The 23570-nt window shown below is 40.0% G+C and overlaps 1 protein-coding gene across 2 annotated transcripts; it reads left to right on the plus strand.

Moving 5' to 3' along the window:
* The first annotated feature begins 521 nt into the window (after positions 1–521).
* Positions 522–21901, plus strand: CCDC14 (coiled-coil domain containing 14). Of its 2 annotated transcripts, XM_089520240.1 has the most exons (13): positions 522–597; positions 2228–2283; positions 3465–3540; positions 5237–5309; positions 5398–5538; positions 6100–6345; positions 6457–6554; positions 8060–8630; positions 12168–12309; positions 13737–13816; positions 16118–16336; positions 16430–16562; positions 20748–21901. In XM_089520240.1, exons 1-13 carry the CDS (start codon positions 562–564, stop codon positions 21706–21708), a joined length of 2832 nt encoding a protein of 943 aa, XP_089376366.1. In that variant the 5' UTR covers positions 522–561; the 3' UTR covers positions 21709–21901. The 2 variants fall into 2 exon arrangements, with proteins under 2 accessions (XP_089376366.1, XP_089376367.1); XM_089520241.1 differs by lacking the exon at positions 5398–5538.
* The last annotated feature ends 1669 nt before the right edge of the window (positions 21902–23570 follow it).

Genomic DNA, 23570 nt, shown 5'->3' on the forward strand with positions numbered 1-23570 from the left:
TTGGCCACACTCTCTCAGCCTCAGGGGATAGCAATGGCAAACCTCCCTCTGAACAAACCTTGCCAAGAAAACCCCATGATAAGGTGGTGTACTGGTTTGAGTGTTGGACTACGACTCTGGAGACCAGGGTTCAAATCCCAGCTCAGTTATAGAAACCTACTGGGGGGGTGATCTTGGCTAAGTCACACTCTCTCAGCCTCAGGGGAAGTCAACACAGCAAACCCTCCCTCCCTCCTGAGGCTCTAAAAGTCACAGCCTCCACTAAGCCCCGCCCCCTCTCTCCCTCCCTCCCTCTCTCCCTCCATTCATTGGTCCAGCTGAGGGATACTCTCCGCCAATGAGAATCCTCCCTCCGCTCTGTCCCAGCGCGCTCCTTTCCCGCCCGGCCTGCCGCCGCCGCCGCCGTCCGCCGCCGCCTAAAATGGAGGGGCGTGAGTGGGCGGGGCTTGTGGGGAGGCAGCAGAGGCCTTTCTCCCTCGATAACCGTTGGGGCCTCAGTCGGGGCGGGCAGCGGGAGGAAGCAGCGGGGCCTCTTCTGCGTCTCTCTCTCTCTCTTTGCAGATGGCGCCGCCGGGGGCCCTCCGGAACCCCCCCAAGGTAAAAGGGAGACACCCACCAGCGGGGAGAGGGAGGAAGACGAGCGGGGACGGGAGACTAAGCAAGCAGTTCCCTGCAGCTCCTTGGTTGCTGCTCAGTGCCTTCCTCGAGCCGTTTCCGACTCACAGAGACCCTGAGGCTGAGAGAGTGTGACTCCGCCCAAGGTCACCCCAGTGGGATTCCATGGCCGAGAGGGGATTTGAACCCAACATACCTCCATTATGCACATACTACATGCAAATATATACACACAATATATATGTGTGTGAATGTGTGTACAGTATGTGTGTGTATATATATATATATACACACACAGAGAGAGTGTATTTATATATGTGTGTGTGTATATATACACTATATAGAAATATATACACACACAAACACACAGTATGTGTGTGTGTGTGTATCACAGTGTGTGTGTGTGTGTATATATATATATATATATATGTATATACAAACATATTTATAGTGTGTGTGTGTGTGTGTGTGTGTGTTACATACCAAATCCAATACCCTTCTGGTCCAAAGCATTTTGGAAAAGGGAGACTCATACACACCTTTTATGGTCTATGAAATACTGGTCCAAAACTCACTGCAGAAATAATCCAGTTTGAGACCACTTTAAACGCTCTGGCTTATTGCTAGGGAATCCTGGGAATTGTAGTTTGTTGAGGCACAGAGCTTTCTGACAGAGAAGACTAAATGTTATTGAGATCAGTGGAACCTGTGCTGCATCCACATTGCAGAAATCATCCACTGAACGAACCCTGGCTCAGTGCTACGGAATCCTGGGAACTGTAGTTTGTTGTGGCACCAGAGCGCTCTGATCAGAGAGAAGGCTCAATGCCTCACAAACACTACAGTTCCAGAATTCCCTAGCATTGAACCGGGGCAGTTAAAGCGGTCTCAAACTGGATTATTTCTACAGTGTGTTTTGCACCTAGGTCCCAAGTTGTTTAGACCTTTATAAATTAACAACAAAACCTCGACCCTTTCTGTATATAGGCTGCCACTTCAGTTCACAAAACACAAAAGTGTTATATGCCCCTGGTAGTTTACCCCAGAGAGCCAGCATGGTCAGTAGTTTGGGCATTGGACTACAGTTTTGAAGACCAGGGTTCGAATCTCCACTTGGCCATGGAAACCCACTGGGTGACTTCAGGCAATTCATACTCTCTCAGCCTGAGAGGAAGGCAAGGGTCTTCGCTCTGAACCAGTAGCCCAATTTGAACATTTCTACTTCTGTTCTGGTTGGTCAGAGCCTTTGAGATAATTAATGGTCCAAGTTTTGTTCTGATTTAAGAAAAAATAAAGGTTTGTTTCGGTGTTCAGTTCAAAGTTTTATCAGAGTTGACCCTTGAAACTGATGTTCAAGAGTATATTTATAGTTAGAAATAAAAATGAAGGCAATATGTTTTGTTTCATTTTAGCTGTCATCTTTTAAGGTAATTCTTCGTCCAAGGAGACATCACTTACATGGTAACTTTAAAGTCCAAAATGCAACTTTGAATAGATTTTAATGCAAATCTGTCATGTCTTGCTTTTTCGTAAGCCAGAGGTGCTTTTTCTTGTTGAAAATTCTCAGGGAAACTAATACAAAATAATGACTGCTTGCTTGTACTATCAACAGGTAGTATCTTCAGGAAGACTTACTGGATCAAATAAACTCACCGGTGGGAAAAAACAGTAAGGATATATTCTTTTTTTTACTTCAGTGCTGCACAGTATGCACAACTTATTGTTAAAATAGCTCTAGCTTAGTGCTGTGCAAACAAACATGGCACCTGTCTCTGGCACATTGAGGGGACACGTTGCCCCCTCCGACGTCAGTTAGGCTGAAGAGACTTTCTCTAGGCTCCAAAACACACTGCAGAAATAATCCAGTTCGAGACTGCATTAATGGCCCAGGCCCAGTACTAAAGAATTCTGGGAACTGTACTTTTGTGAGGCCTTTAGCTGCCTCTGACAGCTTGGTGCCACAATAAACTACAGTTCCCAGGATGCCCTAGCACAGAGCCAGGACAGTTAAAGCGGTCTCAAACTGGATTATTTCAGCAGTGTATTTTGGGCCGGTGATGATGATGATGATGATGATGATGATGATAATAATAATAATGTTTTATTTATAAACCGCTTTTCCGCAGTGATCAAAGTGTGATGAAGGTACTGTGATATCCCAGATGTTTCTGAACTAGAATTCCCACCTTCCCTGATCATCAACCAATTCTGTGTGGTGCTGATGAGCATAAGAGTCAAAAAAATGTAGAGGGACACAGGTTTCTCACTGCTGCCATAGGTGTTGCACTGGTAGCTGCCAAACTGCCTGGTTCCTGCAGGCTTTACAAAAGCAAAATCTTACAGTAGAGGTATCCTAGTTCCTTTGAGAGAGCCAGCAGTGTAGGGTTTGAGCGCTGGACTATGACTCTCGAGATGAGGGTTCAAATTCCCATTCAGCCATGGAAACCCACTGGGTGACTTGGGCAAGTCACACTCTCTCAGCCTCAAAAGAAGGAACGAGTAAACCTCCTCTTGTCAAAAAAACCTTAGTGTGTCCGTCAGTCTGAAACAACTTTAAGACATGCAACAAGTAAACAATTATTTTGAACCTTTAAGACTAGTTAACAAAAAATGTAATGACAACATTTGGCTGCTGAGGATCTAATTTTGCTTTAATTGTGTTAATAATCTAGGTATCAGTTCTCTTACCAAGTGTAATATACTGTGTCTTCAAACAGTTTAATTGGTTTTTAAGATTCTATAATGATGTATTAGCATTTCTTGTTGCCTAGATGTTAAAAAGTTTCCAGGTTTTCCTTTGTTCATAGTTTGATGATGAAATCTTCAGCACATTTTCCTCTGTCTTCAAGGGTTGGTCTGAGAAAAGTGGCACATTCAGATGTTGACTGTGGTTATTCTCTGTATTCCACAGACTCTGAAGATCAGGTAAGAAAAGAAGGCAGAGTACAAATTAAACTCAGGCTGCTTATTTGTGACATATTTAATACTGTAGTGTACACTTGATATATATATATATCTTGTGGTTTTAAATTGTACGTGTTTATGATGGCTTTTAGATCACTACTCTATCACATCACTTCCAGTTTTGTCTTCCTAATTCATTTGATTAATCTTGTCAATACACTTTGAGCATAGAATAAATATATCCAATAGATCTAAATAATTTATTATTATTATTATTATTATTATTATTATTATTAAATTAATTTCAGTGGCATAGATACAGATAGCAGTGTTAAATCTACACAGTCTAACAGCATTCCTGCTGAAATGCCATTCCATTTAGTCTTGCTGTGCTCTTGGTGTTCATTAAACAGTGAGTGATGTAACTGAAAATCGTTGTGAATAGCCACATGAACAGTGTTGGAGTTTGGTATATTGATAGTAGGTGAAGGGCAAACTACAAGTTACATCAGTATGTGTGTTCCACAGTGTATCATTGGCACCTAACAGACAATGAAGGTGGTTGTATGGATTGTTTTGTGGCTGACAGATTGAAGAGAGGGACATTTTTAGGTCATTTTTAAGTGACTCTTCTGAGTATTTATTTGTCTTGGGTATATCAGTAGCATTGGTTATCTATTGGTTGAATCTGAAAAATTTGTGAAGAATTTCACTCAGTGTCCTGCCTTTGGAACAAGAGTGGAAACTATTGGAGGTTGAGGGCTGCTGCAGCATCTTGCAAACGGAATTGTTTTTCCCTCCCCAAATGTCCCCCAATACCATCTAGGAGGTGTGAAGGACAATTTTGCCATGTTTTTGGCCTCCCCTGAGCCATTTTAGGGCCAGGAACATCACTTCCACTTAAAGGCTTGCACATGTACCAGAAAGTCCAAAAAAGGCGACAAAATTCCTCCCACAACCCCACAAGTTGTTTGGTGGTATTGTGACCCCTAGGGCAACACAAACAGCTCATGAGCCTCACTTTACCAGTCCTTGATTTAGAATTGGTGGTGTTTTAGGACACCCTGCATTCATGTTGTGGGCCGTGTGAAAGCAAATTTATACATTTTATTTGTTAATATATGAATAATGTGTGTGTGTGTGTGCGTGCACACACACACACATATACACACACACACACACACACACACCCCTTTTCAGATACACTTTGTAATATGCATTGTTTAAAACCTAAATGAATAAAGTTGATTGTTCTCAGTTTGTGTTATATCCTTAAAGGATTATGTGTTAAATATGAAAATGCAAAGAAGTATCTTGATCTGAAACACAAACTAGAAAGGTGATTAGTCAGTGATGCCAATAATCTTGGAACCAATTTTTCAAATATTAAGCAACTCACTGCCTTTCTTTTTCACTCACACACACACCACAATACATGGTGCTATTTCAACAGATACACAGTAGTGCTTTAAAATATTTAACCTTCTGTCAAAACTTAGAAAGTCTATAAAAGTTCATACTTTGCCCCTCAAATAACTTCTGCAAAGTTAAATATATGCAAAAATCCTCTGTTTCCATAACTCTAAAACAGAGCAAGTTTTGCTTGTATTGCTAGAGGTTACACATAGCTTGGAGCATTTACCAGCTCAGTGAATAATTGGCTGTTTTCAGGGATTAGAAAGTACTATTTGCAAATTAACTTGCAACATTTCCACAGGTTGCAACTATTCATCATGGCCTCGATCGTTGTGCAGCTTTACTAAAGGACATATTACAAAATGATTCTGAAGGTAGCATCATTTTGATTTCTTGGATTCCCTTTTCATTGTACAAATAGCTTGTTTCGTTGCTAAGTAGTATTCTTTCAAATGATGCTAGGTACAGAGACAGTCTGTCGAAAGGCAGGAAAAGCAGCTGTTGTCAGAACAACTGGCAGACCTTTACTCAGTAAAGTAAGTGGTTTGAAGAAGAGAGGGCCAAAGAAGAAACCTGTTTCCACAAATGTACATAAGGAAATAGGTAAGTAGGTTTCTTTCCCTTTAAAAGAAATATTGAAACTCTATCTTTATTTTATTTATCCAGTCAGCATTGACCTTGTCAATTACATTTTTATAATTACAATTTTAGCAAAATTGTAAAACAGTTTACATTCTTCTCTTTTCGTTAAAACTCTGTATTCAAATAACATCACTACACTATAAATATTCAGTACAGTTCCCCTGTACTAGAAAATGAGATTTGTTTCAAGGACATTTATTTTCATCCATAACCCATTAGTATATCAATTTTTGTTAGTGGGGCTAAACACTTCGGCCAAATGCTGGCCACTTAAACTCTGTCAAATGAGCCTCAGAGTATGGCATAAAAATAATATCAAGCATTGCATTGTTAGGAAAGAATGAAATGTTTTGGTCACTGTATAAGTAATGAAGTTTTATATTATATGAATAATTGTAATAACTGAGGCTACATATATTCAATGTTACTTCAAGAATAACCCTGAAAGGGGTTAGTGCTATGTTTGGATTACTGTATATTAGATCCTATGGTATTAATATTTCTCTTTTTCTTTTTTTATAGTGCCTGTGTTAACTAGGAAGACTGCTTCGGGTAATCTGAATGCCGTTGGAAAAGAGGCAGCCCCTGTGAACACTGAACAAACGCTTACAGGTCAAGCAGTTTATATACCTTGCACTCAACATTCTCCTGTAATACATCAGAAACTCTGTGAGCAGATACAGACACAAATGTCTCTGCTGAATATGCAGCTTCCACAGAAGTCTGATGACATTCCTGAAGCACCACTTTCCATCATTCCTGAAAATGGTGAGTATGAAAGTTATGTTTTAGATACATATGGCAATTTTACTTTTTTTAATGTTCACCTCTGAATTAATTTGTTTAAATTTTGTTTTACTCTTTGTCTTCCACTGGTAGTAACACATCAGCCTGTTACTGCATTCAACAGTCGTTTACCTTCTTCTACACCGGCTTTGTCCCCAGAGCATGCAGCTAATCCTACAGTTATTCAGCCTGTGAGTACCCTTCATAAGCTGAAGTCAAATTTGGGTTGCCATGTGTTACCATGTCCAAATTATTGATAGCAAAATTTATTTTGCTGTGATTAAAATCTTCCCTGATGTAATTTACAAGTGGGTGTTGATTAGTTTAATGCAATTTAATAAGCATTGTTCTGGATACAAATTAGTAACAGATTAGTAATAATTTATCTTTTCATCTAATTTATTTTGGTACTCAGTGGGGAGGCATGAATATATTTCAAATCATCTTTTGCATTTGGCATCATATTGAATCATTGCGTGAAGATTGTCTTCAAATTCTTTTCATCCCAGATAGAAGGTGCCAGAACTCTATTTTAAGCATAGTAGATTGTGCTGAGACTGACGCTTTATCCACATTGCAGAAATAATCCAGTTTGACACCACTAACTGCCATGGCTCAATGCTGTAGAATTCTGGGAACTGTAGTTTTTATAGGCATTTGGCTTTTTCTGTCTGACAGCTCTGGTGCAACTACAAACTATAGTTCCCAGAATCTCATAGCACTGAGCCTTAGCAGTTAAAGTGGTGTCAAACTGGATTATTTCTGCACTATGGATAAGGCCTTAGCTGATGTCTGAGCAGATTAATTTGCCTTTCTATTCCCAAATACATTCCTTGCATCTTCCCCCTTCATTTCTTTGCACTGCCCTTTCTTTGCAACCCTGATAGTTCAGGGTTTCATTAGTATAATTTGTTTGTTACACATTTTTCTTGATCGGAATGGTGAATGGGCAGCTCTCAGATGTTGTTGAAGTCCCATTAGCTATGGTCAACGTAGCCAGTGGTGAGGGTAATAAGAGATGCAGTCCACTAATTTCTTCAGGACCGTATACTTCCTACTCCCACTAGATTCCACCTCATTCTTGGGGGCATACAATTTGAACAAATTATTTTTGCCGGCCAGAAGGGCGTAAAATTTGTAGTGAGGAGCAAAATTTCACGCGTCTTTAACCCTATCATATTTATACTCCTTTTTCCCTACCGTATTCCACTCTTGCCTCCTTGCTCCAGAAAGAAAGTAGGTAGTTGTTCCTTGTCCCTTCTTTTATATTGTAACACAGTAGCAACAAGGTTAAGATAGTGGAATATCCACCTTTTGTTGATTGGGTACTCTTTTGAAGAATATTGTTGCTGCTTTCATTCCCATATATCTTTGGTAGTATCAAGTTAAATAACTATCAAATTCAAGTACTTACTAACACGATCTCATACAAGTGCTTCTGTTTGTTTTGGTTATCAAGCGGTCTAATAGCCTAGCCCTAAATAAGAAGGTTTTTACCAACTGTGGTGCCCATTTGAAGGGTTTTTAAGAAAGCAGTGGACGAACTGTCTCCTCTTATTTATCACAGAAATGAAGATGCGCAAATGGTGGATTGGGGGTGCTGTATAATGCTAACATCATTGACTTTCCTTCTTAAATTGTAAAAAAAAATTGCAATTTCAGTGCAAGATTAAGATTCCCATCTTACTTTTTGTAGGGTGTTTCCATAAACAACTGTGGCCAGTGTGCATCACATATAGGACCTGTGCTTTTGCCAACAACTTTCACTGATTCCACTTCTACTCCCCAAGTGCAGCCTACTGCATCATGTCCCCATATGATTCCTTCTGCTGTTAGTGATCTTGTACCATCTACAGTCCCTGCTGTACTTCCTAGCAGAGAGGCTTTGTCAGAACAAGGAAACCAGGAGCAGTGGTTTAAAGAGGCAGATCTCATAAAGTGTATTCAAGCACACCTAGCTGTATTGCAGGCACATGAAAAGAACAATGGAAAAAACAATGAAAAGTGCCAGGACATTGATCAAATACAGTCCAAGCCCTTCAGTGTGAGAGAAGAAGACACTGCTGAAGAATATAGTGAGAGTATTCCCAGTGAAGAAGAGGACTTGGATGGAGTTGATATGGCACCAGTGAGAGACACAGGCTGTCAGACTAGTTTTGACAAGGAAGTTTTAAAGCCAAAAAACCCAAGCTTGCAAAAAACAGTTCAAAAAATGAAAACATTGAAGTACCTTTTAGGAGAGCTGAAGACCCTCCTAACAGATCATGGTAAGGTGGGCTTTCTGCTTTATATGATTAAGAGATACCCAGTATTCATATTCTGAATATAGTGTTTTTTTAAATTTTATTTTAAACATTGCACAATGAACTACAAATATAATAATGCAAGGCTAACCTTTAAGTTCCAATCAGATCTTTCTTTAATACCTCTTTAATCATATAAATGGTGGGATTTGTTTTTTTAATTTATTAAATTTAAAAATACAAATAGCAAACAGCTTGTGTATAGTATATATATTATTATCTTAACCTATCTTTCTCCACCCCTACCCCTTCCATCCCATAAAAGTTCTTATTGTGTTATACATGGTTTTTACAGCCTTCTTATTTCTTCCTCCTTCTTGTCTTGATTTCCTTCCCTTCTCTATCTTTTATATCATAGAATCGTAGAGTTGGAAGAGACCACAAGGGCCATCCAGTCCAACCCCCTGCCATGCAGGAAATCTCAGTCAAAGCATCCCTGACAGATGGCCATCCGGCCTCTGTTTAAAGACCTCCAAAGAAGGGAGGGAGTTTGTTCCACTGTCGAACAGCCCTTACTGTCAGGAAGTTCCTCCTAATGTTGAGGTGGGATCTCTTTTCCTGGAGCTTGCATCCATTGTTCTGGGTCCTAGTCTCTGGAGCAGCAGAAAACAAGCTTGGTCCCTCCTCAATATGACATCCCTTCAAATATTTAAACAGGGCTATCATATCACCTCTTAACCTTCTCTTCTCCAGGCTAAACATCGCCAGCTCCCTAAGTTGTTCTTCATAAGACATGGTTTCCAGACCCTTCACCATTTTAGTCACTCTCCTTTGGACATGCTCCAGTTTCTCAATGTCCTTTCTGAATTGTGGTTCCCAGAAGTGGTCACAATATTCCAGGTGGGGTCTGACCAAAGCAGAATTTAGTGGCACTATTACTTCTCTTGATCTAGACACTATACTTTTATTGGTGCAGCCTAAAATTGCATTGGCCTTGTTAGCTGCTGCATCACACTGTTGACTCATGTTCAACTTGTGGTCTACTTGGACTCCTAGATCCCTTTCACATGTAGTTTCATTAAGCCAGGTGTCCCCCATCCTATATCTCTGCATTTTATTTTTCCACCCTAAGTACAGTACCTTACATTTCTCCCTTTTGAATTTCATTTTGTTAGCTGTGGCCCAGCTTTCTAGTCTATTCAGGTCATTTTGACCCTGTCCTCTGGGGTATTAGCTATTCCTCCTAATTTGGTGTCATCTGCAAATTTGATAACTATGCCCTCAGTTCTGTCATCCAAGTCATTGATAAAGATGTTGAATAGCACTGGCCCCAGGACAGAGCCCTGTGGGACCCCACTGGTCACTTCTCTCCAGGATGAAAAGGAGCCATTGTTGAGCACCCTTTAGCTTCAGCCGGTCAACCAATTACAAATCCATGTAACAGTTACCTTGTCTAGCCCAAATTTTGCAAGCTTGTTTACAAGAATGTCATGGGAAACCTTGTCAAAGGCCTTACTGAAATCACTTATATTCTTTCAAAGTATGTGAACGTCATCTTTAAAAGTTACCACAAACTAATTTTTACCATATTAGTCAATACAAAAAAAAAAATGTAGGTATTTCCAAATTTGTTGAAGCTCGGTTTTATCTGCTATCGACTTCCAACTACAACATTATACATCAACCTCCTCCTCATTGTTAATAGTATTTTTATTACTACTCATCCATCGCTTATTGCAATATTCAATAAAGGATTCCCATCCTCTTTCTTCTTTAAATTCTTCCTCTTTCAACATATTTGTCAAATTGTCCATTTCTATGACCCCAAAGCTTTATTTAACCATTCACCAGTTTTTGGAACTTTACATTTGTTCCACTTTTTTGCAATAGTTATCCTTCCTGTAGAAATTAAATACAACAATTATTTAAGTTTTCCCCTTGCTTTTGTGTCTTCCACCGTGTTTAATAGACACATCTCTGGCTTCAGTTCCATCTCAGTTTTTAATGTTTTCTGTATAATTGTGTGTACTTAAGCCCAATTTTTTTTTAACTTGGGAACATGTCCACCACATGTGATAGAAGGTACCTAGTTGTTTCTGACATCTCCATCATAGGTTTTCTTTCTTTTTGTATATTTTTGGCCAATCTTGTGGGGGATAGATATCATCCATAGAGCATTTTTATAAAGTTCTCCTTAATATCTGTACAGAGTGTAAATTTTAGATCTTTTCCCCATACTCTTTCCCAATTTATAAGTGGTATATTATGCTTAACATTTTTTGCCCATTCTACCATATTTGTTTTGTTTCTGAGGCTTCCAGTTGGTTTATATAATGTAGTTTATATAATGTAGATATTACACTTCTTTCCTCCCCAATAATTATCTCATCCAATTTTGTTTTTAAGTTTGTTATATTCCCTTGTTTAGTATCTGTTAAGACTCTCTCTTTTAATTGTCGATAGGGAAACCAATTTATTTCTATCACTTTATATGCCAATACTTCCCGGCTTTTCATCTTATATTTCCCATTCTCTATTTTCAAAACATCTTTGTATTTTAACCAGCCTTTCTTCACAAATTTTTCCCTCCTCAAAAAAGCCTCGTGTGGGGAAAGCCAATCTGGGATCTGCCTATAATTTTTTTTCTTATATATTTTCCATATTCTCGATAGTGCCCTTCTGAAAACATGGTCATTAAATTGTTTATTTTGTTTCAGCTTTCCATACCATAAATATGCATGCCACCCATAGATTGTATTAAATCCTTCTAATTCTAACAAAGGTTCATTTCTCAGTTGTATCCATTCTCTGAGCCACTCTAAGCAGCATGCATGGTAGTATATTTTCAAGTCCGGCATTGACAGGCCAATAAATGGTGGAATTTATAAGGTATAAGGGAATGGAATTTAAGGTATCTTTAAAAATCAGGTTGAGATGGAAAACAGGTAATGAGAAATTGAGCTAACTTCCTATCTAGATCCAACTGATTAAATGCATGGTTTATAAAATTTGACCTGAGGATTCCCATATTGATGCAAGTCTTATAACAGAAGAAGGTACACATTTGGTAACCTGCAGGTACAATCCATCCTCAGCAACAACAATGTGGACGTTTATCATGGGAGTAAAATGCATTGATTTTTAACAAACATTTAACTGTGAGCAAATTTGTGAGGCTGGGAATGTATTGCCAATCTTATGTTTTGCATATTATTTGAGACTTTAATGAAGGGTTTTACTATTTTGAAATAGAACTTCCTGTTATGCTTCCAATCCAATATAAGGGCTGAAAGATTTATAAATGAGTCATAAATTAGGGCTCATAAAGATTTCAGTCTTTCAGAATTCAAACCTTACAGAGAAATGTATTGTAGACAGAGTTCAGTCTTAACATATTTGTAATGCAGCACAAGGAGGAAGCTAATGCAGAGATGGTTTATCCTTTTACTCCTAGGCTGTACAGTCAGTACACTTTCTAGGAAGATCGGTTTTTGACAGTAACATGTTCTGAAGAATGGCTGTTTGACAACTTACCAGATGTATTTTTCCTCTTTCTTGTAGATGACTCAGAAATGTTGAGACTGTTTGTTGAAGTGGAAGACACTGTATCACTCTTGCCTGCTGCTACTGGAAATACAAATGTGCAAGCAGAAGTAGCACTTGCTCTTCAGCCTCTCAGAAGTGAAAATGCCCAGTTGCGCAGGTTGGTTGTGAGAGAATAATGCAGTTCCACTGGACAGTAGTTTCAAACAATTATGAAAATATTTGAGTAAGGTTAAAGTGAGGCATTTAAATGAAGTTTTTGGTCCTATATTTTCAAGGAATAGAAACATAGCTATTAAAATAACATGTCTAAACCCCTTTTTGGTCAAAACCTTTAAAACTCCCTTTTAAAAAACCAAATGTAGAACTAAAATGAGTAAGGATTTGGGAAGTACAACACTTGTGGTATTTCCAAGTCTCTTCTAATTTAGGAAAAGAGAAAGTATATCTGCAGAGTGTTTATATATACCTTTCTTCCAATGGGACCAAAATTCATACCTTCTTGTGAATATCATTGTTTCTGCTCCAGCATCTTCTGCTTAAAATTTGGAGAGAGAAGATCGGGAGGTGAGGAAGTGTGTACCTTTTTCTCCCATCCAGTCCTCCCTTTCAGGTAGAGCTCATTGGAGAAGGAGCATTTGCAAAAGGACAGCAGGTGCCACGCAGCAGCTATCTGCTTTGAACTGAGGAGCAAGTCCACAGAGAGCAATTAAATATGCAGACAGATTTACAAACACTAGCATGTTATTAATGGTTGTATGTCAGTGATAATAATTAAGATTAGTTTGTATATAATACTTACTGTATATTTATAATATCATTATTATTGGTGACTGACATAAGCCTAGCCTAAAATTAAGTTCCTAGCCCTTACTAAAGCAGAATCACTGAGATTTATGTATTTATTTTACTGGATTTATACTCCCCCACCCTTTCCCCCAAGATGAAATCCAAGGCGGCTATTTTACTTAAGTTTTGACTTATCATTCGGTTATTTTATTCAGTGGGTCTACACTAATAAGGGCCAGCAGTTGGATTTAATTACATTCAGGTCATTTTTTTTTTACTGTTTTTGCTGATTAGTAGTTTGATTGTTGGACTACAATTATGGAGACCAGGGTTCAATTCCCAGCTCTACCATGAAACCCTCTTTGGGCAAGTCACATGCTCTCAGCCTCAGGAGAAAGCAATGGCAAACCCCTGTCTGAACAAATGTTGCCAAGAAAACCCCATGATAGGTTCACCTTAGGCTTGCCATAAGTCGGAAACGATCTGAAAGCACATAGTAAAAAATAACATTAAGTCTGGTTGTACGTTGCCAATGTGAAATAGTAACAAAATAATTCTTAGATGAGACTTTTTGTCTCAAAACAGGGTTTTAATAGACAGAAGCCAGTTGTCCCAAACAGTGCTCTCTGCAGAAGAGAATTCCAAGAAGATTAAGTGTATTGTCACAATGTACACAGTGTTAACTATAAAATCTGAGTCAAATAAAAGAAGAACTTTTTCCCCAACCTTTTATCATTAAATAATCCAATTCTGACATTAAGAAAATTCTTAAATAAGTTTTATCCCTTTCATATGTAGAAGATTAAGAATACTGAATCAGCAGCTCAAAGATCAAAGGAGAGCTGAAAAGGAGTGTAATCTGGACAGCAACTTTGAATGTAAGTATTAAGGTAAAAGATCTGAATATGCACTTTCTTCAGAATTTGAGAAATGTAAATATTCTGAAGGTGTTCATACATTACTCAACACACATTTAGGTGCTTGAAATTTTTTTCTACCTGTGTTCATTCCTCAGTTATTTCCAAGTACAGTACAGGTTGTGTCTCCCTTATCCAAAACTCTTGGGACCACAAGGGTTTCAGAGTTTGAAGTTTTTCATATTTTGGTATACTTATATTTGAAATACAGCAGCTCTGCAGAACACTTCACAGCTGTTGTCCCCACTAAGGCGCCACAGGCTGCTCCAGCTCCCTTAGGGCAAAATGACAGTGAGAATCTGGAGAAAGAGATGCTCATCTCCTGTAAGCAGCAGCTCATGGCCACCATCATGTCTGCTGTTCACAAGCACACAGGAGTAGCTGCAGTGCTGGGGAGGGGACATGATAGCAATGGTTATAATATCAAGTCCCCAGCCGAAGTGACAACTGCTTCCACTATTTCCTTTTCCTCATCTTCTGGCATGATGCATTGCTGCTTCATCTGTGGTGGCAGGATCAGCCGGGGCAAAGATCTGAAGCTACAAATGAAGTCCTCCCACAACGGCAAGCAGCAGTTCCTCAGCACTCATCTGCTGCTCCCTGGGTACTGGCTCCTAGTGCTGCAGAAACAGAAAGAAGGGCTACTTGCTGTCATGAAGGGACTTGACTTGCAGCTTCAGCTCTGTGCCCCAGCTGATCCAGCCAGCACAGATGGAGCAGCAGAGCATCACACTGGCAGATGAGGAAGGGCCACTGCAGCCAGGTACTCAGTAGTACGACTATTGCCATTGCTGCTTCCCCTTCCTGGGACTGTGGCTGCTCCTATGCACTTGTGTGCCCTGGATGCGATGGTGGCCATGAATCACTACTTGTGAGAGATAGGTGCCTCCTCTGGACAGTAGCTCACTTTGCCCTCGGGGCACTGGAAGTATTGTCATTGTCACTTGGACACGGGTGACAGGGTACTACCTAGAGCTATTCTCATCTTGCAGGCTCTGGGTGGCCAGATACAGATGGGGGGGGAGGAGGGCAGGATAGACAGCCCAGCTACCAAAGTTGACTGTGATTATTGACACATCTGTAGAAGACTTAAGTAGTAAAAACCCTGATTGGGATCTGGCTGTGGAAGGGGAGAGAGAGGAGAGGGATGTCAAGTCTGGGGACTGTCACCAGCAGCTGCTGTTTCCACATGCTGGACCTCACTCTAGCTGCTGGGTGGGAGTTGGAGTGGAGGAGCAGCTACAATGGCTGCTGCTTGTCCAGAGTTTGGCTGTAAACCTAACTGCACCATCTCCCATCAAAAAAAATGCACGGTTGGGGCTTGCTGCTGCCTCCTTCTCCACTGCTTCCCTGTCACATTGGTGCTCAAAAAGTTATGGATTTTGGAACATTTAGAATTTCAGATAAGGGAGACTCAACCTCAGATTCTCTTAAACCCAAGGTGCAGGCCAAGTGACATTATCTGTTGATGAGCACGTGGTTATTTTATGTAATCATGTAAAATCAGCAGGTTTCTGAAGAGCACTTTTTGGCCCTAATGGGTTGGAGATTATGAAGTGAATGGAGTCTGAGGACAGGATAAATAAAAAACACCAACTAGAGAAGATGGTGAATGGTACCCTCAAGTTTTCCATTGTAGTATCCCAGCTTACGTTTGGCTAGCAATGGAATTATGGTTTCATTTATTCCACAGTTGTTTTATTCATAGTTTAAATATTTAAATCTCAAGAGCTGTTTCATGTTGCTGAAATTCTGTATGCATTCAGGCACATGATTATATGGAGAAAAATATGGGAATTGGACAATAACTATTGTTAGCTAATTATAGTTTCAGCATTACAGCTGCTGCTTCCTAGGCAAGTTCCAGCCATGAAAGTATCCTGATTTTGGCACAGAACAGAAGTAAGGAACAAGGTGTTCTACAAATGCTGTTACTCTGCAGCTCCCATCAACCCTAGTGATTGCTGGGACTGCTAAGAGCTGCAATTCAACATTGAATGAGCAACACATTCCTTACTTTGGTCTGGAAGTAAATGAATATCAACTGTGCATCCATTCAGAACATCTCATGTTTATTTCCATAAGGAGGCAGTGTGACATTCTGCACTGCCTAGAATGTTTAGTCCTTCTCTAACAGTAGCCCTGAGTAAGATGTGTTGCACTAACTGATCCTAGCGATTACAAGTTCCTTTTCTTTCTTAGTAAAATATCTGCTGGTGGAGCTAATTTTGTCATTCAAACTGTTTTGTTTCCTTCCCATAGTTATCTCCCTCCGGTCTCTGAATGTGACATTGCAGGCTCAACTCAGTGAATCTGTAAAAAGCATTGAGTCACTGCAAAATAAAAATGAAGAGCTCATTAAAATCTTAGAAAGCCAAAAAGAAGAAAACAAAAGACTAACTAGAATAATCCACGAGCGAGAACAAGAGCTGCTTGAAAAGAGACAGCAGCATGATATTGAATCAACAAAGCTTAAACTTGGTGTGTGTGTTGACCATTGGGGGAGATTACAATATTTATGTGTTCATTTTAACATAACCATTAACATTTATACTTTATGAATATGTATCATAGAAGCAGACGAGATGTTGACCAACATTAAGCATTTCCAATATAAGTTAGAAGCTGCTGAGAAAGAGAACCAGATTTTGAACATAACATTGCGGCAGCGAGATGCAGAAGTTAATAGACTGCGTGAATTGACTCGGTAACATTACCTTTTCTTTTCATTGTTTTTCATTCAATACAATCAGCACATTTCCTGACCTAGTCTAGACATTCAGGCCAGAACTGTATTAGTGCACAGTATTAGTGGTTGCACTTTTCCCAGGTTGCACAGCAGAGGCAAAAGGAAGGCAGAGAACCAGTTTCTCTTCGTCCCAGAGAACCATGCACCCAGTTTCTCCAGTGCCTGCCTTTTTCCCTGGCTGCTGGCTTTCCTCCTTCCATTCCTATTTGAGTTGACACAGTGCATCAACAAGATTCTGGCCTTGAAATAAAAAAAAACTGAAAGTTTCAAAGTATGCCTGCTCAATATGGGATGGACATAATAAAGGTCTCTAAAATCCATTTTGGGATAGTTGAGGATGGGAGAAACAGTAGAAAAAAGTTAATTTCTTAGCTAGCTAAAAGCTCTCATATCTCTGAAACCAGCAAGATTCATCTGTAATGAGTGAGCCAGTTCAAAAATGCTCATACTCAAAGTGGTCGGAAAATCTTCCAGATTAATTTTCTGGGTAGGATTTTTAATACCTGGAATTGGAGCAGGGCATAGCTGTCTACCACAGGTGTCAAAAGAATATGCCTTGCAATTCAAGGTTTTTAAAAATGCTAGATGCCTGTTTACTATTGTGTGCCTTCAAGTTGTTCCTGACTTATGGCAGCTCTGAAGCAAACCTGTCACAAGGTTTTCTAGACAAGATTTGTTCAGAAGCGATTTGCCTTTGTTTTTATCTGAGATTGAGAAAGAGAGTGACTTACTCTAGGTTCACCAGAGCATCCATGCCCAAATGATGATTCCAATCCTGGTTTCCATAATCCGAGACTCAAACCACTACACCACTTCGGCTCTCCACTTGATTTTTTTTAAAATCTTTGAAGTAAACAATTGATAAATATTACAGAACCAGTGTGTCATAAATTTCATATTTGGTGAGGTAAAATGACCTTGGTCTACAGATAATATTTCTATATTTTTAATTATTTTTTGTAAAAAGTGCCATGCAAATAATTTCTGGCACTTATATGAAGTGTTTGTGCTGTACTAGTGTTTGAAAGCTGACTGTCTTGTAAGATGATATCAAAGCAAGGCAGTGTTCTGAGCTCTACTTCTGTTTGTCAACCATAGAAACCCTTCTAATGATCACTTTGCTATTTTGTTATAAGAATCCAGTTGATCTGAAATGGGGTGGGCCAAGGCCAGTTTTCTACCACTGTAACAGCCACATAGTTCCTTCCACCCACCCATGATTTTGATTTTGGAAAAACGTTCTTGATCAAATAGTCATGGCGAGCTTTCAGGAACAGGAGCTCACCTTTTCTGTGCCAGGAGGAGGATGGTCTGGGAATGCTGGTGTGGTAAAAGATTAGCCAGGGGGAAAGAGGGCACATGCCATCCCAAGGCCTCACTTGTCCCACCACAATCTAAGACTTCACCCATTGGGTTACGTTAGAAGAAACTAATAGCACAAATTGAAATAAAGAATTCTGGCAATGTTTATCTCCAGCTGTTTAATCAGATCTGGAAGCAGTCTCTGTTCCCCCTCACTTCATTTGCTTCTGACATACTGTTTAATGAGTCAGGTGTGGAGCAAGCATTGATAGTCATGAAAGCCCATAAGCAAAATTCCTAAATCTATATCAGAGAAATATTTTCATGTAAGCTGGTCATTATGGCACCAACAGTGTGCAAGTTTTGAAGTTGTAATGAACTCAGGCTACATCTGGAGGAAGAATCGTGCAGCCCTCCAAATGTCCGACTTCAGCTCCCAGGATTCATCTCCATTGGTTCTGTTGACTAGGGCATCTAGGACTTGCAGTCCAACATCTAGAGGTTCTCATGATTCCTACCCTCTCTGGATAAATAGTTAATGAGGGGGAATGGGAGTCAGCCATCTGATTTTTAAGTCCTGGAAGTCTTAAATCCCAGCTGTGTAAGACTGTGGGAAGAGGTAGCAAACCTTCAAGTTAGGCTCCACTAGGTGCTATGCCGGCATCAGGGTGCACCTAGGACTGCCCTGGAGTCCTGGGAGTCGAGACTACTGAGATGAAGGAATGTCCAGTACTTGATTGTTTGACCATATGTAGTACCTTACTGCCAATAGCATAGATACTGCTGGCAGAATAGGTTCCCCCTCCCTGCCACTGTCTTATCCCGCCTTTCTAAATCTGCTCTGAGATGTTGAGGGACTCATTGGAGCAGAGAAGCTTCCCTGGTCTGGGTGGGAGTGTATTCAAATGACTGTGGGTGGGATGTTGAATGAAGAGGGCACTAATGTTTATTTGCTGCAATATGTGTAGTGGCATGTGTAATCCTAAAGTTATATTTTGGGTGGCATTGGAAGCTAGGCCTGGTCAGGCCTGGTTAGTGCTTGGAAGGGATTCTGCCAGGATGTTGTAGGCCACTGCTACTGAAAGTGGTGGTGTGGGGACAGTGTTGGCTCACAAACTGTTAACTGCTGGTCCATGCTGAATTTCCAGGAAGGAAAGAAACTGTTGTAATCTAAGGGTACAAATGTGCCAGTCCCTGACAAATTGGGAAAACACCTCTGCAGGTCCCCCACATAATTTAATTTAATTTAAGAGATACTACAGATAATTTAAGAGTTACTACTGTTAGGTTATATTCAGAGGACAGCAATAGCAAACCCCTCTGAACAAATCTTGGCAAAAACACTGGTGTGATGGTGCTGCCATAGGTCAGACTCAACATGTAGCCACATAACAAATGTGAGATCTTGTCCTGTGATGGCAGTAGCTGGCCATAAGGTGGTGATAGTGATTCATGGAATGACCGGAAACCTATTTTCCTCATGGAAAATAGAACATCTATAATTGATATATTTATGGATTGTCATTGGTTTTCAGCTTTTATTCTTACTTTCTGAATCACTGAGCTTCCACATGATCTCACTAGCTGGAGAGGAATAATAGTCACCAGTGTATCATGTATGCATACTACTTTTCATTCAGCCATGGATCCCATTTGTAAAGTTAAAATTTTACTCAGGAGTTACTCAAGAAGGGGAACAAAAGGGCTGGACTTGGCATGCATTTACCTCTTACCCAACCATGATCAATACTTGCTTAAACGTCATTGTAATAATTTAATTGGTGCGACTTCACAGAGGGTACCTTGGACTCAAATTTAATGTGTGGTTTTTCAGATTTTTTTGGGCCCTTAAACTAATGGTGTCTGGCATGGAGGAGCCATTGCTTTGTGGTTCCAACCTGGGGGATTGGAGTGTTTGCAAGAAGGCCAGTTCCATGTGTTTTCCTCATTTACATGGCATCCCTTCCCACACCTGGTTATAGAACTTTCTCTCTGAAACCATGTGCCATCAAAGTAGCTCCCTTATGGGTGCGAGGGAGGAGGATGTTAATCATGCTGACAGTGTGACACCTCTCATTGTTAACAGGCTGCTCTATACATGCACGGATTCTCTTCCTACTCCCTCTATATGGACCAGGGTGAGATTTAGCCAGTGGCAAGGAATGCTGAGAGATGCAGTCCAACAACCTCTGGAGGGTGGTACTTTTCCAAGCCTCCAAAATCCACCTAAAGTAGTTCATCTTTTAATTTAAACCATTAGATAATGTTCTTTGTTGCTGTGGCCTTCGAGTCATTTCTGACCTCTGGCAGATTTACCATCTTCTTGGCAAGATTTGTTCAGAGGAGGTTTGTCTTCCTCTGAGGCTGAGAGAGTATGACCTGCCCAAATCACCCAGTCAGTCTTTATGGCTGAGCAGGAAGTCAAACCCTGATTTGAACAGTTGTAGTTCAGTGCTCAAACCACTGTACAGCACTGGATCTCACTTTAGTATAACAACAATTTGGAATGTATTTTATGAATGCCTCTTTTTTGTAGTTTGTCTTCAATTTTAAGCATACTTCATGTGCCTGAAGTTCTGTAGGTATGATTTAAAATGGTTTTAGTACTCTGTAGTATAGAAGTACATAATTATGCCAGGTTAGGTATTCTGCTGCATCAAAGGCAATGTGTACCATCCCCTGAAAGAATTTTACAGCCTTACCCCAATGTTTACTCAGAAACAAGTTAAATTAAGCAGGGCACAGATTTGCTGCCTGGATCTAACAAGTTGAAACAGATATGAAGTATTCAGCTTCTGCCTTATTTGAAGTCCTAATTAACCTTTGAACTGTTCTTGACAGGGCTTTGCAGGGCAGTATGTCCAAACTTCTTGCTGATCTCACTGTGGACACTGCTGCACCAAAACATGAAAGGAGCCTGTCAAAAGCTGTCTTGGAATTTCATGAGAAACAGCTGCAGCCAGAGGCATACCCTCTAAGTGATTCCATAATGAACTACCTCAAAAAATTAGAAACTGATCCTGTTATGATAAATGCAGAAGCTCTCTTATCAAAGACAGAGATGAAAGAGCCAAATCAAGCAGATGACATCAGGGCAGCAGATTACTCTTCTCAAAAGAGTTCTGTTGAAGAGGAAATTGTGGCTCCCAGGAATGTTTTTACCTTTCTGAAGCCTGATGTTGAAGGAGCCAGTAACTCAAGTACTTTAGTGGAAGGACCTGGGCCGGATGAGACTATTTACATACCATTGAGTGGCAATCCATCTCAAAACCCAGCAACAACAGCTGAGAGAAGGACAGACACACAACGCCAAGTCCCCCAAAAATTGAACTGTGACTTGATTGATTCTAAGCAAACAAGTAGATTTGGGGTAATGGACAACAAATTCTACAGTAGCTATTGTCCAAAAAAGACTGTTGAAAATAAAGCTGAAACTTCAGGGAGGACAGCAGTGCTGGAAGGCAAGAGGTTCCAGTTGCAGCCAAAAGAAACAATCAGTGGAGCTGCTAAAGTGATTTCGGACAATCCAGACAGACTTCATCCTGATAAATTCCTTTATGTTCCCATTTCACATCAGAAAGAAAATATGCACGGCAAAGACGCTGGAAATTCTGCTCCTGATTCCAGTTTTTCAACTTTTGACTGGATGTCAGGAAAATCTGAATGTACTGTATCTTCCTTTTCAACATTCACATCTAGAGATGAAGAAGACTTCAAAAATGGCCTAGCAGCCTTAGATGCTAACATAGCTAGACTGCAAAAAACTTTGCAGAATAGTTTGAAAAGAACTGCAACTCCTTAAATGAATTTCTTCAGAACAGGTGGTGGTGGTGGTGGTGGTAGACACTTCTTTGAGATATGGATTATTAATAATACCATTTGTACTGTATTTTTATAGCTGGGTGTCCCTTGAATTGTTGATGAAAATTTTTACGTATTTTCTTACTGATAAATCAAAGGTGTTTCACAAGTGAAAATTAATTAATGATTAAAAAATTAAGAATGTAATTATTCTAATAAAGAAGAACCTCTTTAATACATGGACAGAGCATACTTATTTTCTATAGATGTCCCTTGTTAATTTAACTTAAAAAGTCCTTTTTTCAAAAGCATACAGATAAGGGCATAGGCTACATAATTAAATTTAGGGGGGATACAGAGTGGCAGAAAAGGAGAGCGAGACACCGCCCCTTTCTGCCCCAGATGGAGGCCGCAGCAGACAAATGGCACAGCCTCCAGGAGGCCTAAAGAGAACCTATTCCTGGTGGGTTCTTTTTATGCCGCACATGGGGCGCCATTGGCACACTCGCGTGTAATCATGACTCCGCGCAGTGCTGTCTGGGCACTGCAGCACATGGACATCATCATCACGCCCTACACAAAACTTTCCTTGTAATAGTGCTGGTGGCGTTCAGCATCTTTATAAATGATTTGGTTGATGGAATAGAAGACATTGATCAAATTGTAGGTTGCACCAAATTTTTTGGTGAAGGGTAGAGGTAGGTGCAAAATTCAAAATGGCTTGGAAGGACAGGAGCATTAGGCCAAAACAGAATTAATTTCAACAGGGATACATGTAAGTTACAAGGGTCCAACACACACTGCAGAAATAATCCATTTTGAGACCACTAGGAAAGAAAAAATGCACAAATATAGAAAGGGTGACACCTGGTTTTAAAACACTACATATGGAAAGGACCTAATGATCTTTAGCAGACCACAAGCTAAACATGAGTCAGTAGAGTGATGTTGTGACCCAAAAGCTAGTGAAATTATAGGCTGCATCAATAGGAACATCAACGGTCAATTTTCATGTGAAATACTGTGTGCAATTATAGACACCATAGTTCAAGAGGGATATCAGCAAGCTGGAACATGTCCAGACCAGAGCAACCAAGATCATCAAAGGTGAAGAAAGATTTAGGGAGTTGGCTATGTTTAGCTTGGAGAAGAGAAGATTGAGAGGTGCCACAATTGCTGTCTAAATATTTGAAGATTGTCATGTAGAAGATGGAGAAGGCTTCGTTTCTGCTACTATAGGGATTACAGCAGAAGAACAAAGGGATTCAAATTACAGGTGATTCCACCTAAATATTAGGAAGAACTTCTTTACCTTAAGATCAGAGTAGAATAGAGTGAGAGAGTGGTCTAATTTAGAAGTCTCTAAACATAGTTTTTTCCAGCCACAGATGCTGGCGAAACATCAGGAAGAAACTCTTCTAGAACATGGCCACATAGCCCAAAAAAGCCACAAAAAACTATGGATGCCGGCCATGAAAGCCTTCAACTTCTCTAAACATAGGTTGGATAGGCATATTTCAGAAATGTTACATTTATGTACAGTCGACCCTCTGTATCCACAGATTCTTCATCCATGGATTCAACCATGCATGGCTTGAAAATATGCAAAAAAATTTATACAATCCAAAAAGCAAATGATTTTGCCATTTTACATAAGGTACACCATTTCACTATGCCTTTGTATTTAATGGAACTTGAGGATCCATGGATTTTCGTATCCACAGGGGGCCTGGAACCAAACCCTAATGGATACAAATGACTCACTTTATTCCTACAGGGTGAGCAGTTGGGAGTAGATGTCCATTGTGGTCCCGTCCAACTATTAAGATTTTCTGTTTCTTGCCATAACCCTTGGCTACAGGG

This window comes from Sceloporus occidentalis, unplaced genomic scaffold (assembly GCF_023333645.1).
Source record: "Sceloporus occidentalis isolate IW3139 unplaced genomic scaffold, rSceOcc1.0.p SCAF_4, whole genome shotgun sequence".
Lineage (NCBI taxonomy): Eukaryota > Metazoa > Chordata > Lepidosauria > Squamata > Phrynosomatidae > Sceloporus > Sceloporus occidentalis.